General features: G+C 37.0%; 1 protein-coding gene across 4 annotated transcripts in view; it reads right to left on the bottom strand.

Annotated features, from left to right (window-relative positions):
• The window catches only part of PSME4 (proteasome activator subunit 4), a 64870-nt gene that overhangs the window by 31440 nt on the left and 13447 nt on the right, over positions 1-19983 (bottom strand). For all 4 annotated transcript variants that reach the window (XR_006938645.1, XM_040696990.2, XM_015283354.4 and 1 more), the window contains 15 exons: positions 18930-18993; positions 14246-14320; positions 12310-12432; positions 11734-11826; positions 10713-10978; positions 8921-9107; positions 8179-8268; positions 6713-6777; positions 6455-6605; positions 4871-4969; positions 4295-4364; positions 3791-3858; positions 3022-3237; positions 1984-2141; positions 170-265 (listed from right to left, as the gene is read on the bottom strand). Coding sequence is in view for 3 of the 4 variants with exons in the window: in XM_040696990.2 (XP_040552924.1) it covers positions 170-265; positions 1984-2141; positions 3022-3237; positions 3791-3858; positions 4295-4364; positions 4871-4969; positions 6455-6605; positions 6713-6777; positions 8179-8268; positions 8921-9107; positions 10713-10978; positions 11734-11826; positions 12310-12432; positions 14246-14320; positions 18930-18993 (1821 nt within the window). In the remaining variant the exon portion in view is untranslated. The remainder of the gene's footprint in view (positions 1-169; positions 266-1983; positions 2142-3021; positions 3238-3790; positions 3859-4294; positions 4365-4870; positions 4970-6454; positions 6606-6712; positions 6778-8178; positions 8269-8920; positions 9108-10712; positions 10979-11733; positions 11827-12309; positions 12433-14245; positions 14321-18929; positions 18994-19983) is intronic.

Raw genomic sequence — 19983 nt, 5'->3', positions numbered from 1 at the left:
GTAACTCATGTTCTAAGTTTCTGTATTTTTATACTAGTATGGGAGTTCCTTAAAAATAGTCACTAGAAGCAGCTGGGTGTCAATAGCAATGAGAAAATACTGAAAAAAATATGAAGTAATATCATAATATGCTACAGATATTTGTGATAAATAAAGAAATTCTACTTACAGGTGAGCTACCCTTTCTCCTTTCAGAGGAGGCAGAATATTCCCAGAACCAATCAAGCAGTTATGCACTATGGCAAGACACTGCTGCACGTCATCTCTTTAAAAAAAAGAAATACTGATTACTTTAACTGTTTTATTAAATACTTCAGAATATATAGAAGATAAACCCTATGTTTTGTGAAGTTTCATAAGAGTCTTTTTTTTTTTTTTTTAAGCTGCATCAGTTTTAAATACAAGAGTAAAGTGCAAAAAGCACTGCCTGCTTTCTGTAATCACATTCTATTATTTACCGTCAACGCTCATGTGGAGTTTGTGAAGTCTGCAAGAGGAAACTTAAGGATAATGAGACACACTAACTTCAAAACAAACAGCTTCACCCCAAAATATTGTTTGGAAGAATTTTATGAGACATGAAATCTACGTAAAAAAAAAAATCAACAAAAATGCTATTTATTGAAATACTGCCATTTAAAGCACTAGCAGCTTCATCAGGCACCCTTATTTATTCACACTCATTACACCCTCAGCTACTTAAGGCATTCTCTATTCCTGCAGCTTTGCTATCTTGTATTCCAATTTAATTTGCAATTCAAGCACTCAGCTAAATAGTCCTGATCATCATCACTTATTTCTGTTAAGTAGCATAATGGAGCCCTGACCAAATCAAAGCCCAATTCTTTTATAAATTAACTACTTTACATACAGGGTGCCAAACACAAACAAAAGAAAGCAAATCAAACAAAACAACAACACAAGCAAATAATTTAATCACCTAAATGGGAAACAAACTTAGGCTAAAGGAAGAAAGTATAAATTACAATTGCAGTTTGGCGGCACTGATTTGTCAAGCACGTATTGCCTTTTTCAGGAATAAAGCAGTGTGGGAGTTTGGTAGGACACAAAATATTTAGGAGTCTGATACACCCTGCTACATGTAGGGCAGCACTGTACTGCACGAGATATAATGTCATACCATGAACATCCGTTGAAGTATAAGTAACTACATACAGTTATGTCAAGGCTAAGAGGATTTAATATGAGAAAAAGATATCTGGAGAGAATTGTAAAAAGCTTCAGCTATTTGATACTTGTAAATGCTTTAGCACATCATAAACTCATGGCCACACTGTGGTTAGGGAACTGTTGCTTTCTGCAACAACGCCTACTACAATAGGGAACTATCCTTCAAAGCCATGGTTTCACGCTAACAAAGTTTAACAAGATTGGGTAATGGTAATCTTGCCTCAACTCGCCTTTGTTCATGACGCTGACACTCCATTACCTCCTCAGTTACCACACTGCCACTTTTTGCAGGACCACACTATGCACTGAATCCTTTCAATTGTAGTAAAGGAAGCGTTGAAAAGATTCACAAGCCAAATCGGATCTGCACCCCATTTCATACCTCAGGAAAGACAAATGGTTATACCAAAGTAACAATAGAGAGTGCAGAGGAAAAACTTTCTTGCTGACTAAAATTAAGAACCATAATCTAGGGTATATATCAAAAACATCCACTTCTCTACAACAATATAAAGTGTCCTCAGATTATTATTATTATTATTTTTTTTTTTTTTAAGTTTTTCTGTACAAAATAATCTGTTATCATATGTTATCAATTTTATGAAATGCACTTCCAACTTAGATGCACTTTGAAAAGTTAAAAATCTTGGAAAGATTTTTAGAATACCATAGGCAATGTAACATTCCAGCACTTTGCTCCTTAATGTCTGTAGTGCTAGTACAACCGGCAATAAGCACTTGAAGACATGAGTGGATAAATGCATTTCCTCTGCATTACATATTACCACTGACCTGGACATTTCTAGTTTTCCAGTTGCATAGTGCTCTAGTTTGGTGAGCTCAGGCTGAAGAAAAGTGTCCAACAAATAAAAAGCAAAGTTTATTTCCTCAGATGAAGGAACATGCCACTGGATGTCCAAGTTCCACAGGTCACCTGGTTTACCCCAGTCCTATATTAAATAAAGACATCTCATATTAACCAAACAATGATATAAATCTTAAAATAAAATAAATAAAAAACAATTAACATTACTACAAAACACAAGAACTGGCTGCCGTTATAAAGAAGTTATTCAGAGAACTTCAGGAAAAACCAACATAGTAATCCCAAACCTAGTATACTGTCTGCATGTACCTGAAACATAACACGTATCTGGAAGGACTAAAAGGCAAAGGACTGTAAAGGTCTAACAAACTTTGTTGTTTCTTTGACAAGGTTCAACTTCAAAAACATTCTTGCAGATTCCTAAAAAAATACCGTATCTCCTTTTTTGGCAACAGTTTTGCAACTTGCACTCTTTTGTCCCCAACATTACTTGTTGTATCTGATGATCACATTTATGTGATAAGGAGTAAGAAAAGGCTATATAGCAGGTGAAAGATTAAGTTTGTTCCAGTGCAGTAATGCTTTCTGTGACTGGATACTTAAGTGAACAGCAAAATTCTTCTGCAATCTTAACACTGCATTTCAAGATAGCTAGGTCTCAACTAAACACATCATATAATTAGAAGATTAAGAAACACAAGCAGACAACTCTTGCTTTACCTTACTGTAGTCATGCAATCATTGTAAAACACACAAACCATAAAACATGTCATGCTATATAATTACTCAAAACAAGTCAGTATTCATTTTTTGCCACCAATATAATTTTAAGTAACTTGATATTTGCTCTATACATTTAAAAGCTTAAAGCATCTTTCAATTACACTTTCCATTGTTGCTACCTATATTCAGAAATCTCCAAATTAAAACAAATAATATCGTGTATGATTGTTTTTTAAAAAGAAAGTCAAATCCTCTAATCCTAAATAAATGAAAATCCTTGCCTTGATAGGAAAGTATTCAGAAAGAGGCTTGTCAAAGCCACCTGGCACACTGCAGTACTCTGTGGGGTAGATAAGTGTAGCAGAACGAAGAAGATGATGCAGTAGGTTACAAGACAGAATGTAACCCTGCTTACAGGTTAAATGTAGGGTTCGCTGCAGAATCTTCCCAAGCTGCTCCCTGTATGGTAGCAACTTCTTTCCATCCACTCGAGTGATCTAACAGGAAAGACAAACGTTTGAAAAGTAAATATAGCAAGTGATATTCAGGAGGACTAAGGAGATGATTACATCACTCAACTGATCCTGTACCACGTTTCACTCAGCATATCACACAAAATTCAGATTTAATACACAACTAGCACACAAGCTACCACTTCTACTGTTTGAAGAAGTGACACACAAAAACTGTGAAATACTTTTTTCTTGATCTTGTTCAAAGTTTTCTAGCATTGTTTATACATATTGAGATGCACTTTAAGACATTTACCTGTACCACAACATATTTTTCCCTAAATTGAACCCTCTTCTTTCTCTACTCCTTGATAACCCTTTGTAAAAACTGCTTTCATGTAATTCCATGTACAGCCCCCATGGTTATCTCCTTCGAACGATATCTATCTACTCCACATTTAAAGTTAGATAACAAAGTTACGCAATGTCATTCATAAAACATTTAGTTTAACAGCAGTATTCAATTTTGTTTTTCTTTCAGAGGCATCAAATAAGATTCAACGGCATACATGCACAGTGAGAGTATTCTTTGCAATACCTCTGACAAAAGCTGAAGATTCCAAAGTAGCTCCTTATCTAGTTCTTCATCACGTAACACATCATCATCTAGAGGAACAAATGAACAGCACTGCTGTAACTACACTGTGAATAGGTTTTGCAGGTGAGTGAAATTGTAGAACAGATGCCTGCGGTCCAAAAATTTATCCCCAAGACTTCTATGGACAACTTCCAATTCACATTTCATCCCCATCCAACTGGAATTTACTTTATTTAACATCTTGAATACTTTGAGGAAATCACTTAAAGTTTGGAGACACTTTGAATTGTTAAATAAATAAATGTGCTCCTTTCACTTCAGAGATTTCTGACAAGAAATTACACAAGTACTTGTTTTTTCCTAAGAAATAATGAACAGAAATAATTTTCCATTATTGAGATGAAATGGTGAATAGACATGGAAATTCTAAGTATTATTTTCATGCTTAACAAAAGTTCAATCCAAAACGAAGCAAGTGTGATATTAAAAATATTAAAAACTTACTGACTGTGAGGTGAGTTATAACATTGCAGCAATGCGGTACAAACAGTTTCAAGGATTCCTCTGGACGGCACTGGAAAGAGCATTATAAATAGCCATTATAAATAGTTTTTAAAAAACATGCAACACAAACTCAGTGTTGACATTAATACAAATCTTCTAATAATATTATTGAGTGAGAAACACAGAGTATTCTCAAATTAACAACAATTCAATCTAGAGTCCATATGACTTCACAGGGAGCCTGGTCTAACACCAGACCTGGAGATCAGATCTAGATCTGGAGGGTGGTGGCCCTGCCATGACAGGGGGGTTGAAATTTGATGATCCTTGAGGTCCCTTCCAACCTAAGCAATCTTATGATTCTATGATTTTAAAACATTCATTAAAACCAGTATTAAATTTAACATAAACGCAATTAAGAAAATACTGCTAAATACAACCTTTTAATTTTAGGATATTAAGAGCCTCCTGTATTTTTAAGATATAAAAGATTTTATGTAAGAAAGTAGCATGGACTTCTTGGTTTTCCATTTTTTAAAACTGAAAACAGACTGAAATAAGAGCATCCTCTCTCACTTTTACTGCAGCTCGACACATATCCGCAACCATTCGACCAGCAACTCTTGTCTCAAATATATTTGAAATGGCAAAGTTGAAAACCTTCTCCAAGGCAACCTAAAATCAACAGAAAAGGACAGAGGTTATCTTTTCATGTGCTTTTTTAAAAAAAACAAACTATAATAAAACGTTTGGTCTTACTCAGAAGGCAGCATCTCTATATAATATTGTTTTTGCAAAATATATGATAGCAGACGTGATTCACATTAGAAATCAGAACAGAGAAGACTAATCAGTTCTATACAATGCCTGAAGCTGGGTAAAACTTAATCACTCAATTTAATTACACTACAGAATAGAAAGGTAGAAAGCTATGCGTGTATTACCTGCTCAGGAAAAAAAAAAATCTTAAATGGTATCAATACATTTGACTCAGTTTATGTGCACCTATACCTACCTGCACACTTACTGCCTTGAGCTACACCATAAATGCTACTACAAAAGCCGCAATGATAAGAAGGTTAATCAAAATAGTTTCCTAGTTTGCAGACTTTCACAGCTTTTCCCGCCTTTGTATTTACTGTATTCAAGAAAAATAATGTGACATGACCCACTACCACTAAAATCCATTCAGTTACAGGGAGGTTTGTATTCTTTCCCCTCTCCAAGTTCAAAAACACACAGAGTGCTGTAACTGATGACACGAAGGGACATCCAGCTTCCAGATGGACAGACATCTAAAATGTTCAGCTCGAGAAAAAGGAGGTGAGATACACTGAGCTGACTGATCAAAGCTCAGGGATGCTTCAGAGAAACAACACAGAAAAGCAGTTTTCCCTAGAGAAGTCACAGTTTGCTTACAGGAAAACTGTTATTTTGCATGCGAAAGTGAAATAAAGCCAAGATATCCCTTATTTAACAAACAAAAAGGGAACTGACTATTTAAGTGATTAGCATATATGTAGGTTGTTCATTACTAAAATAATCACATGCAATAATTTTCACAAGAAGATTCCAACCAAAATGATACCTAAGTGTCCAAAGCAATGACTCAAAATGTACAATCAGCATCTCAAAATATTTACAAAATATAAACAGAATAAAATGTGTTACCCACAAACAACAAGAAAAGAATCCACTTGTGTAACAATATGGATTCCCCACAGCAGCCCTGAGATATAATACAGATAGTTTTTCTGATTTCATTAGCCACATGGTTCCCTGAACCGCTTCTTTTGCTCAGTGGAAGACAAGGGAGATAGGAAAAAAGAGGAAAGTGAGGAACTGGGTAAGTCAATATTAACATCCAGAGACTTGGAAGTCCATGTCTAAAATGACAAAGTGGTAAAGTTGTAAGAATAATTTACCCTAGCAGTTATCACTGGCTACAAAAAGAGCACCTCCTGATGCTCAGAACTCTGTACTGATGCATATAAAGCCACAAAGCAAATTCACATGAAGTCCTAAACTCTCCTAGCTCCTCCCTTGCTTAAAATGCATAAGATCACAACAGGACAACACAGGAAGAATCTGAACTCACTAGCAATTCACAACAGAAAACTAAGACTCAAAGTTCTACAGAATGTGCCATGTTTTACATACCTTAAATATATCCTTTGAACACTGAGTAAGGATTGTACTGAAAGTAGAAGATAGACCTAATTCAACTAGACTCTCTAGATGAGTCATTTTCTCTGTTTCAGTCTCTTCTCGGGTCTGTTCCAGCGTGCTGCTCTCTATAAGTCCAAAACACCTACAGAAGTGCAGTAAAGTATAATAAGTACAATTTCAGTTAACTGGAACTAGGAATTTGTATTAAGTTCTTCATGCCAAGCTTTCACCTATCTTTAGCTTACTTACCTATCCATAAACTGTAGTACAAAATCTTCAAATTCTGCTGTTGCAGAGCACAGTTCTCTTTCCACCTACAATTTTTCAATGCAAAAGGAACACAGAAGGTTGGCTTTTCTTAGGAAAACATAATATAAATATATCCTCTATTAACTGCTTCAAAAGCACATTCAAATTTTAAGTGATACAGTCTACAATACGTTTCTCACCAGACTTGGGATAGTTTTGAGTACATCACATGAAAACAATTGCTACATAAACTTTGCACTGCTCAATCAAACATTCTGGCCTTGCTATTTAGCCAGATTGCCTCTCAAGGTGAAAGGGGGTTCATCTCTATGGATACAACCTTTAGCCTTAATACTGATCTTTCTTTCTAGCAGCATGTCAGCGAGTGCCAACTGTGGCAGCAGTCTTGGCTTTGCTGACGTACTTGCCTTACATTCACCGTACAAACTATCGGCTCTGCAGTACTGCAGCCTCAGGACAAGGAAATTAACTTTCCAGTAGCATTCTGACCATTCAAAAATCTGTAGCTATTAACTGCTCTCACAGCTACATGAAGAGTCTCCTAAAATAGGAGTAGACAAAATATTCCACGCGGCATTTCCAACTATGATAGTAGATACTGGTGCTGCCACATTCAGAATATGCTGGACACAAATTCATTATTTCTTTGAACTGCTCTACCAAAAGTAGAATCAGAACTCTAGTGAAAATCAGAGAAGTAATTCTTCTATTTCCCATTCCCTCCTGATTTTTTTTTTTTTTTTTGTTATATGCAGAAGAAAAAGGACAAAGTATTAAAAGCACTCCTGGAAAACAGGCAGTGAGACCAAGTCTAGTAAAGAAGTGGCAGCAAAGTTAAAACAGAAAAGGGAGATGGTGCTCACTATCTAATAATGTTCTTAATCTCTTAGTATCTCTTAAACAGAAGCAATTAAGAAGGATCTGAAGCGATAGCAATAGCATCCTAATCAGAAAATAGAAACCTAACTACAGGAACACTTCAGAGAGGTACAAATATTTTGAAATAGCTTCCCACAGTCATTAACAGCCCTTAAAGGCACAAGAGAGTATCAGCTTACTGAAAAACAAATACAAACAGAAGAAACATCCCATTCTTTCTTTTACACTTAAGTTTTCAGTAACAAATTCCTTCCTGACCAATTCCTCCCAGATTCCCCCAGACAACCAACTAGTTACCCTTCAAACTGCTCTAAGCTGGACTGTTTTTGAACTAGAAATGATAAGTGTATATCATAAAACAACACTGATTCCAGCTCCACCACACTGACTAGAAGCAAATGCAACAATAAAAAAAATAAGTTTGTGCATTTTTTTTAATGCAGCTTATACCCATAAAAAGAGATTACAGCAAACACATTACACTTATGAAGACAATTAGATTGCTAGAAATTACACTGAAGTCTGTAAGTTATGGTTTCATTTTTACAACTGCACAGTGCTCTTACCTCTGAAAGATCATCCCTTTCTTGCAACATGGATGAACAATCTACTAAAGGCACCAAAGTAGAAAACGTTGCAATAAACTGGAATGTAATCTGTTGAGAGTTGCAAACAGCTCTTTAATAAATGCTGTATTCTACATGTTAAAAAGCTTTCCCAATTAAAGTATGGCAGCTAAAACAAATCATTACATTAAAAAAATTCTACAGATCAATTCTTTCAGTCTGAAAGATCACCAACTATTTCTGATTTCGGGTTAAAAACTAATTGAAGTTGCAACTACACAAAGAAAACTAATTTCTGGTAAAATAACATTTTTCTGTTGGATACTGAAGTTAAAAAGGCTGATGTTTAAACTGTTTGAATAGTCAAGGAAAATGAAGCCCTCAAGACACAGGCTTCTGGGACCTAACTTAATGAAACCTAGCAATAAATAAAAGGCTTTCTGTATTTGCTATCAAATTTGGAACATCTATTTTTAGAGCTGCCCAAAAAAATCAGAACAATACTTATCACAATCTGGTGTTAAAGATTAACTTGGCAGTGTCCAACAAGCCAAAGGCATAATAAAAGTTAGAAGCTTTTATTATCATGTCTTTGCAAGCAGAGTTGTGCCAGCAACAAAACCATGCTAAGAATTTCTGGACATACAAGTTTTATTTGCATTCATACAAACGTAGCTAATTAGCTCAATCTGAAAGCTTTTGTTAAGTACATTCTAAGAAGAGGTAAGACTGGTATACTCACCATGCACTTGCTGAAGTCATTTGGATCCACTCCAGGCAAAGCTCTCATCAGTAGAGGTAGCATGTGTGTTGGACCTTCAGGAAACCACTTCCCACCAGATACCAGACTACGAGCTACTCCGATTACACAGCTTAAAGTAGCCGTGAGCTGATGAGGTTCTGTCAACGTCTCAAGTGCAGGATATGTTCTATAGGGTGTAAGAGCAATCACATTAGGAAAATCACACTGTTTACAATGCAAACAAAGAAAAAAGTGAATTGTTTGTGTCATTTTTTACAAAAAGGGTACACAGCTTCTGCAAGAAAAGAAGATTAAGGTAATCAATACGTACTTTTGATAATCTTTTTCCAATGGACTTAACATTTCTATATTAAAAACTGTTTCTTTCAAAATTTCAGGATCAGGTAATTTGTTAGCAGTTGCAAAGTGGAAATTAGTAACTTTGTGGACTCCTAGATTCAGTGCTATTACATACTACTTGTTTCAGCTTTTGAGGACCAATCCCTGCAAGTGGTTTAGTAATGAGTAGGCAGTCCTTAACTACAGAACTCTCACCATTCTACTGCCAGCAGCATCTACATAAACTAATGCAAATTGTGTATGTGAAAGTGTAAGGTTTGCGTGGCACGCATGAAAATTTGCCTCAACTGCCTATGAACAGAGAAATTGAAATCCATTTATAATTTTATTTTTTAATTTAAAATCTGTTAAGTTACCAGCATTTCTAATTTTTTTTTTTTTTACAGTAGGTACTTCTCAGCAAACTGTGTAACACTTTGTACAGCTGTCAATAACCTACAGTTCAAACAGGAGTCATAGTGCTACCCCTGCCCTTCATCACTCAAAGCATGAGGGACCTACATCTTCTCAACAAAATGAATTCATAATTGCAGCCCAGGCAAACTTATCAGTGATAGTTTTATCTACAGAGCAGACATTCAGTCTGCTCTCGAAATAGAAACAGTAGTCATACCCAATACTGATGTTCACTGCTGTCCCTGTTAGAAATGTTATGCTTGAAACATTTTCACGGAAGAGTAGAATAATCAAGACTTTATAAACAGTTGAGTCACTATGGTATGGAACTCAGGAATGGCTCTTATCAAGACAAATTCATTTCTCCACTGGTTTTACAACACAAGCTGGTTAAGTGTGAAGGACCATGTGGGGAAACAAGGGCAGAGACTAGAAAGCAAGCTTCCAGTTAAGACAGGAAGGAGTTAGTTCTTTGGAATTTCAAGCATCAAGGCATTAGCAGTCATACAAACCAACTACTTTATACGGACACATACTTCAGTGATTTGCTTACCAAGTCAAAGGCAATGACACTAATTTTAAACAATCTGTAACACACGTACCCTGACACAAAACAGAAGCATTACACAAACATGCAGTATCACCATTCATATTTGGCTCTAAGACAAAGCTGACAAGGCAGCACAACATGGCTGGTAAATATACATTATTAAGTTGCTTTTTAAGCTGACCCACCCTCATCTCTCACAAAATGATAACAGAAATGCAGACAATCTGAGGGACTACCCTATATTACACATACTGTAGAGAGCCCCCAGAAATATTCCATTAAACAGATGTTTAAAAAAATAAACCCAGAAAAAATCATGTCCCCCCCCTCAGCTGATTGCTCAGCAGTGCTCATTAAGTTTAATTTAGCAACTCCTCTCACTGGAAGCATTCGTTGCAGCAAGGAGACTGCATGTCATCTAGTAAGTGCTTTTGAGTATTTATCTGTTGGAAAGAGGATAGGGAGGCTGACACAGTTCATACTTACTTCTCAAGTACGGGTGGAATTACTAACTCAGGACGCATCAGTGCAAGGTTCTGCAGGGCTTGGGCAGCCTCCAGACTTCCAGTTTTACTAAACATAGCCAGAAGAACAGGCTGAATAATGCATTCTACAAAGTCTGTAACATCCTGATCAGTAAGTTTATGACTATCAGGCACAGGAGTTAACCAAGTCGGCTTCTTGTAGCGCTCACGATGCAGCCTTCTGACAACACTGCTGGGTAACCTTTGAAGTAGTTTCATCAGTTTGTTCTGTTAAATATGTGAGAAATGCTTGTCAGTTACTCAGCAGCAGTAGAACCTGAGGTGCTAACTGACCAACACACAGTAAGTATTTTGAAGCTATACAGCTACAATAGATGAAAATTCAGAAGAGCTCTAAAACGCAAAGCTCCTATCCTTAGACTTCAGTTCCCAAAATACTAAGAACTATCCTGCAAACAATGTCTTATGATTTCCTAAAATTTATGAGAAACTCATACAAGGTATGCGCTCAATAACCAAGATTACTTACTACTAATTAGGACACGTGACAGCATTCTCTGCAGAATCACACTCAAGTAACATTCTATGCTAGAACAAGTCAGCTCTTTTGACACTACTTAGACCAATTCTGTCACTTTAATCTGTACTTTTTACCAGCTATCACAAGGGTATTCTTAAGTATTCTAGCATGAGACTAAACCAGCTACACCATGAAAAAGTCAGGCTTTGTCAGACTAGATAAGCATTAAAAATGTGTTTTCATTTTGGTTAAACAAGACTAGGTTTTGCTACCTTAGAAATGGTAAGTCAGCAATATGAAAGGGTATTCTGCGCTCCTGGACTGACAATAAAATTATAATTTGAATCACAACATTGACAAACTGAAAATTAAATCCTCAAAATACCATACAAGCAACAGACAAGCTGACTACTAGAGCACACGGCGCATCTATCAACACATTCGATCCAACAATTCTGCTGATATTATAACAAAGTTACCATTCTGACATGCAAAAACTCACCAGCCAACGTCCATTATTTGAAGGATGGTAAAAAGAAGCAATGCTATTGAACAACCCAGACAAGTGCTTCTGCACTAGTTTACTTGGCCCACCCTGTGGAAAATAAAGCACAGAATCTTATTACGCAGGCTAAGTTAACATGAAAAGACAACACACAGTAGTGCAAGAAGAGAGTACTCTCATTTACCACAACCATGTTTCAAAACATCAGAATGAAATATATGCAGAGTATGCAACCCTCAACTCAGCATTAACTACCAAGATCCATCTGATCAGACGAGGTTCTCTCTAAAAATGAATGATTTAATTGGTAGGCAGGTCTTAGACATGCATTCACAGTGGCCTTCATAGCTAGCTCCTCACTTCCAGAATGTCACAGACAGTGGCTATGAAATAAACCTTTGAACTACATTCCAAACAGACAGTGAAACAATCTAGCTTTAAGCAATCCTTGGGCAAAAGTTAGCCTAAAACATGCCTCTGCTGTGAGCTGAACAGAACATATATTTCATATGCGTGCTTGTTTAAAGCTTTGCATTAATGGTTTTCGTTTTACTTCATGAAAAAGTTACTGACCATCATGGCTGTGATCCACATTACTGCATGTCCTACATCATAAGCATTTGTTAAGAATCTTGGAACCACAACTTGATTACTTCCCACCGGAAGATTTAAACTCCTCAAAATTCTGGTAAAAATCTGTATTGCAAAAAAAAAAAAAAAGAAGAAGAAAAAAAGGTTGCATACTGTAAGTCAGCCATGAAATAGGAACGGCGCAGAAAGCTACCATGGTAAAACACTTCTGTGAAGTTTTGTTTGCTTAGAACAAATATTTTCTGGGCAGAGTAGCTACACTATTAGGAGCAGATAGTTTCAAATGGCAAGTCTGAAATGAGGATAGAAAAAATATTTTCACAAGAAATCCATAAATACTTTAACTCCTTGAAACATTCAGAAGTCTAGCTTTCAAGTTAGCAGCATGAGAAAAATGAAATTAAATATGCATAGCCTGAAATCACTTCAGACAATACATATTCTCCTCACACACTGCTGAAGAGGTGGCACATGTAGGAGAAAATGAATAGTTTTCCAACCATTTCCATTACATTTCATGCAAAATAAGTAAAACACATGCATCTCTCTCATGTTGTTTCATAACTTATTTCCCCACAACTACCCCCACCAAAAAGGAACTGAAGCAATTAACCTTGATTTGTAACATTTTCTACAGAACCCTAATGTAGAAAGTCATGGATCTTTCCTTGTTTGCAACCGATATATAAAAAGATAATAAACAGTTAGATATTTAAATGTAACAAATATCAGGGAACAAAACCAAATTCCAAAATGTTTTGTTACAAATGGGACCACCATAACAACACAGATGCTAAAGACCAGCAGTGAGAAAGAAAGTCAAACCTGACTCAAGTGAGTCTTTTTAGTACTGTGATGCAAACACAAAAATACACACTTGAAAAATGTCAGTGTTATCAGTTTATTTAAAAACAAAACAAAAAGAAAGAAAAACACAGGCTTTTCACAGCTGAAGTTAATTCAAAAGAACAGCTAAACCACAACTTGGTCAGGACGGATTTTAGAGCAACCAGTCAAAACGCACACACGTTATTTGGGAGAAAAAGCTAAATCTCACTCTTTCAAAGAAGTTAAGATCTAGAACAACACTATGTAAATAGCAGTACTGTTCTGGAGATCTTGATTATTAAATATTCCGTCCACATTTCTCATCAACAAAGTATATAACACATTAACACCTTGATACATGCCATTTTTTGTATTCCTTACCTCCCATTATCACAAGGTATGTTACAAATATCATAGCACAGAATAGTGAGGCAGACCACTAGTCAAAAGCCTTTGATATTTTTAGCTTAACGCAAGTTAGTGAAAACACTAATTAATACCACTGCTACCAAGAGAAGAATAATGATTTGGTTGTATTTATGTCTCATTTTCTGCTTTTACACTTTGAGATAAAATATAAATCACCGCTTTTAATCTGTATTAGGAACACCTTGCAAGAAAACAGTCTTCAATTTCAGAAGTGTTTATATCACAAACACATTAAAATTGCATAGTTTAATTTTCTCTTCAGCAAGAGGGTAATTACTAAAGAATTAGTAATTTTTTAAACAACATAACTGCTACGAACATCTTTAAAAAACCGTGAGGTAAAAGATTTGAAAGTGATACACAGTATTCATCAAATGAATGTCATTAACATTTATTTCCAAGGGGACTAATTATATGTATTCAGACAGAACTTATATATGGAAAGGTATTTGGTTGCTTTGGTTGGGCTTTAAGTCAGGTGATAGCAGTATCAACTTTCAAAGGTTTTTCTTACAAAAGGATAGCTCAAATTAGGTCTTCACATGAATATACCTAATTTGAGAAGCTGAGGCTCTGCAGTATAAAGACCCATAAAAGGAACATCCATCATCCTTTAATACAGAAAGTAAACAACATAATTTTATAAAATGAAAAGTATTACCTTTGGTACATATGGATCCCAGTCAATGTACCCTATGTTGTCAGTGGCCAAGCGAGCAAAAAGATTTACTAGATGCTGAAACAATAGTAGAAGAAGGAAGCATTCATTAGAATAGATTATAAAGGGTGAACAAAACCCTTCAATCTACTTTACAGATGCAAAGTAAAAGCTGCCATAGCACTATAACATCTGCATCTGAAACTTTATTTCACAATGCACCTGTAGGAATCCAACCTGAAGGAGGTTAACTCATTCTTTTGAGCCCTTACAAAGCAGGAAAGAAGTACTAATTGTGATCTAAGTTCTGGGAGACACAGCCTGTCAAAATATGCATTTCTATGTCTTGAAATTTTTCTATTATTATTACTATGTAGTTGAGATATATTCATAGTACTTCTGGAAGGTATACTCACACCCTTTTCCCCTTTCTATGCTCTGCTCTCCGCGTTAACATGAAAGGCAGAATGCATTTGCCAGCATTTTAGACCTTCTTTAACTATTTACTGTAGCAACTCCAAATGACAGTAGATGAACAACAGACCAAAAAAACTAACATGTATGTCATATGTTTCATAAAGACTTTAGCTTTTGTTGGAAATGTTTTCCCCTTTGGAGTAGCTTCCACAGAACAGAAGACTTGTGAACCACACCTTTACTAAGGCTCAGGGTCTTTCAAGCAATGTCACTTTAAAAAAAAACAGTTGGGTGTAAGAGACTATTCATCTTTGCAGCCAAGGTTTGAAACAAATTGCAGATGATAGCTATAAGATAGATTTCTCAGCAAACCCATCATAATACAGCTGAGGCAAAGGAAAAAAGGAAAAGAGATTTTTTTTTTCTTTTCAACAGAACAGGCTCTAGCTTGGCATTTTCGTCAACTTCTCTAACAGAAACTTGTTCTCTACTTTCACAGCCTTTGTCCAGATGATCAGTTGCATCAGTTAATGGAAAGTGTCCTACTGAACATTCTGAAGACAACATACAAATTAGTTGTCCTCCTGTATGCAAGAATGAAAAAGACAGACTCTGAAGAGCACTGGAGGTTTGGGAAGAAAATCACAGGTATCCAAAAGAATAGTACTTTCCAACAAAGAAAAAGGGCCTGTGCTACCCACTTTGGTTGCCATTGCATTACGCAAGTTCTTTACAATCTTGATTGTAAGTGATACACCATGCCATTCATTAGTACTTGAAGCTGGAGCACCATAACAAGCAATTGTCTGTTCATCCAATGGTGCTTCCTCACCACTGAAATTATTTGGTGAGCTCAAAGGGGATACTAGCCTATATACAGACATGAAAGAAAACTCAACCAGGATGGCTCGAAGGACTATTTAGCTTCTACAGGAGCCATCCTACTTAAAATGCACTTGCCTGTGGCTGATGGCTGGCATGTTTTAAGCTTCGATTTATACACATCTGTGGCTTGTAGAAGTCACAGGCATCAGCTGGCAGACTAGACAGCTTCTCTTTGAAGATAGTCTACTGTATGTGTCATGACTGTCTCTTAAGTCCAAAACAGAACTGAAAAGTGCCCTCAGAACAGGGAGTTATAAGGACTACACAAAGAGAGAGGAAGAGTGCATGTCTAACTCCTACATCCTGTTCATGAGAAAGAACAATCAACCATCACACCTTTTATGAGCTTGTCCAAGTAGGGAAATACTTGTCAGGTGTCCAAGGCCTTGATGTTTCTACCAGTATTTTGAAGCTATAGCACAGTCAAAAGCAAAGGCCTTGAATAATCCTACCCAACTCAGAGCGATTCACAGAAGTACAGGTCACCTTTCAAGCCTGAAGGATGAAACAGCTTTTGAAAACCACAAATTCAATTCAAGACAGTTGTAACTGCCACAACAGCGAGACAAACTTTACAATTTCTTAAATGTATTACATTTATTTGATACAAGAAAATACTCACTGAAAAAAGAAACAACCCTTCCCATGCACCTCAAAGGCAACTCTTTCTGAAGCTTCCCTACAAACAGCACATCCAACTCCTGCCAAAGCAAGCTGAGAAAAAGCTAGCAGCAGACAGAGGCGTAAACTGGACTGTATAGTCAGAACACATGTACCTAATGATCTACGTCCAAGTCTGATGAAAATAGTGATCCCGTCCTTAAAAGGTAGACAACACAGAAAAGGAAACATGAAGTAAAAGCTTTGGGGGAAAAAAAAAAGTTGTGCTTTCTGAGCAAACTGTCAGAAGTCAGCTGAAGAGAGAAAAATACCACAGACAGCTGCTTACTTACGAAAGTATGTTGATGATTCTTTTCTTAAACTAGTTGACAGAAACAAGCCCAGTAACAGTTCTAAGAGTACAGGCTGTCATCTTTCTGGCAGAAAGTTGAGACAGAATTGTACTTTTCTGGATAACCATCAGGAAGATGCAGAAGTGTCTATAGACAATGATAAATTAAACTTGTTCAAATTTGGAAAACTGCCATTTGTTTGAACAAAGACTGCCTTCCTCTAACTGTGATGAAACCAAACTCAAATTAGGATGACCTATACAGGAGCCTTCTGACACAAAAATTACCAGAGATGGAATGGGTTACAAAGATTATACTCCTTGGTATTCTGGAAATTAGCTTTCTGCAGACACTGAGAAGTCTTTTCTGAATATATAGGCAGGAGATTAGTGAAAGAAGCCAGATGGTCAATGAGCTTATGTTCACACATAACCTGGCACATTGGTAATTTGCCAGGTTTCACTGCAGTAAAGCCAAGGAAGGCACAGGTCAGGTGACACCAAAAGCATCTAGGCTGCTGGTGGTGTTGTATAGAGGATGTTTTTCTTCTCATTTCTTAAGTTCATATCTGATCATGAGATGTGTATAAAAAGGAAGACAGATACAGGGCAGATGATTTTACTTGAAAGATAAAGCCCAATGCTATTCTTGGCCAAGGAGAGCAGAGTTCTTTATTGTGTCTAAAATAAAGATGACAACAACTTATCACAGTCACCATACAGTAGAAGAAACTAACCCCTAGGAGATTTCTTTGAAGACAAATAATCAAAGAATCATAGAATCATAGAATTACTCAGGTTGGAAAGGACCTCAAAGATCATCAAGTCCAACCACAGCCTAACCATAGTACCCTAACTCTAACAACCCTTCGCTAAATCATATCTCTGAGCACCACATCCAAACAGCTCTTAAACACATCCAGGGATGGTGACTCAACCACCTCCCTGGGGAGCCTATTCCAGTGCTTAACCACCCTTTCTGTAAAGAAGTGTTTCCTGTTACCCAATCTAAACTTACCTTGGTGCAACTTGAGGCCATTTCCCCTTGTCCTGTCACCTGTCACCAGTGAGAAGAGATCTACCCCGCTCTCACTGTAAACACCTTTCAGGAACTGCAAGAGAGTAATAAGGTCTCCCTTCCGCCTCCTCTTCCCCCAACTAAACAGCCCCAGCTCCCTCAGCCTCTCCTCATAGGGCTGATTTTCCAAGCCCTTCACTAGCCTCATTGCCCTTCTCTGGACCTGCTCCAGTACCTCCATGTCCTTCTTGGACTGAGGTGCCCAAAAACGAACACAGTACTTGAGATGAGGCCTCACCACTGCCAAGTATAGGGGCAGGATGACTAGTCCTGCTCACCACACCATTCCTGATACAAGCCAGGACGCCATTGGCCTTCTTGGCCACCTGGGCACACTGCTGGCTCATATTCAGCTGACTGTCCAACAGTACACCAAGGTCCCTTTCCATCAGGCATCTAAGATGACCAGCAGCAAAGAACACCAAAACAGACTCTAAACATGGAAGCACATAATAACGGCAGAGCAACTGGAATAATTTCAGAGTCTGTCAGCCTGACTTTTCCTTTTCAAAACAAAAACATTTTTGCACCCCCACCAGGAAAGCAAGACTTGCAGTAGTACTTCAGGCACCTCTTTTGAGAGAGTCTTTGCCATACAGGTAGTATATGGATTTTATGAAAGAACTCAATCAGCGTAGAGCAGAAATGGAACACTGCCATCAATGCAGCTAGAGAAAATTATTTTGGTAATAGAGACAAGAACAAGCAGGGAAGCACACTAAAAACTGATGACCAAAACACAAATTCAAGACAAGGGCTGCAAATCAAAAGTTATGTTTAAGTTCTTTTGCACTTCAAAATAAGGATACCAATTTTAGAGGTAGTAAAGTTGAACTCAAAAGGTATGGAAAACATTCCACGTTAGGTGTACACCTGCACACACTGAGGACAGCAGTACGAGTGTACTGTTAAAAGATAGTGAAAAAATTAAAATAAAACACAGAGTGACTGTACATGAGCTATGATTGAAAGATATCTCATTACTATTCAAAATTAGAGATGTGAAGAATGTCACAAGTAATAAAGATGCAATTTCACAGAATCGTAAGTTATAGAAATCACAATAGCTCTTTGCATCACTGTAAATGTTCGCAGGCAGTTCAGAAAATGCCAGCATTCCCATGGTAAAGGAAAGCTGCCTGAGATGGTGATTAAATAATGCTCACAGAGCACAAAGAGCAGTCATTTTTATTCAGCCAATAAATTCTTGCTAACAGCCATGACATTGGCAGCTGTCTTCTCGTAACAGTAGAAAGAAAAAATATCCATTAAAGATATAATTGTTTAACTTCATAACATAGAGGAGGAATTTTTAAATGGATCTATTCTAGTGAAGATGAATAATCAATACTTACCCCTTCCCACTGGGGAAGATTTTGAACAGAAACCCAAAGGCCTATAAATTCAGAAAACCAAAGTCTGCAAGAGAACATAATCAAAGTAATTTTATGCTGTGAAAGCAACTCCTTCACTACTTGACATTTATTTCTCATTTTGCCAGGTGGTCTCAGAAACTCACCTGCCCTTCTAACTCATTCAAAAAAAAAAGTAATCAACACAGACATGCTTGTGTCACTTCATCTCTGATAGTATCCTCCCTACCTCCAACTCTGATCCTTATCTACTTCAGTTTTGTCATTTCTGATGAAACTGAATGAAAACAAATCACACTTCATTCCCTTCTAGCTCAAAATCCAACATTTTTCCCTGTTAACCAATGGTTACAATTGTCATTATTTTCTATTCTGAATCCATCTGAAGCCAAGGATGCAAATCCTCCATGCCAGTCCCTTGCTTAAATTCATTCACAAACAATGAGGGCTGCTCTGAAAGTAACGCTTCACATGTTATTACATTGGCCCAGAGGCAGATGTCGGTAGAACAGAGGTAGAAGTTGAACCTTCTAAACAATATTCTGTTCCATGTTGTTTGTGTGTGACAGATGGCAGCAGAAGAGCAGTCTGACAGAGTGCCATCAGACATGGAAGTATGTGTGAAGCAAAGGTATGGAACTGAATTCTTCCATGTGGAAAAAAATGGCACCCACTGACATTCACTGATGCTTGCTGAACATTGATGGAGACCAAATGTGGATGTCAGCACAGTGAGGGGTGGGTCATGTGTTTCAGAAATGGTGACAGTGACATGAAAGACAGGCCGTGTTCTGGATGGTCATGCAGATTTTTATGAGCATGGATGTAGGCTGTTGTTCATTGCTGGCAAAAAAACATAGCTAATGGTGGTGACTATTTTGAAAAAAACAGTGCTGTGTAGCTGAGAATTTGCTCTATCAAATAGTGTTAGCATGGTCCTTGTATCTGTTGTAGTTTCCAGGGAAATAACTGAGGCGTTACTTTTGAAGTGACCTACACATATTCATTTCCTTTCTTGGGAGTTTTCACCAATCCT

Source organism: Gallus gallus, chromosome 3, assembly GCF_016699485.2.
Source record: "Gallus gallus isolate bGalGal1 chromosome 3, bGalGal1.mat.broiler.GRCg7b, whole genome shotgun sequence".
Classification (NCBI taxonomy): domain Eukaryota; kingdom Metazoa; phylum Chordata; class Aves; order Galliformes; family Phasianidae; genus Gallus; species Gallus gallus.
The sequence above is the reverse complement of the archived record's forward strand: the minus strand, read 5'-3'. Positions and strand labels throughout refer to the sequence as shown.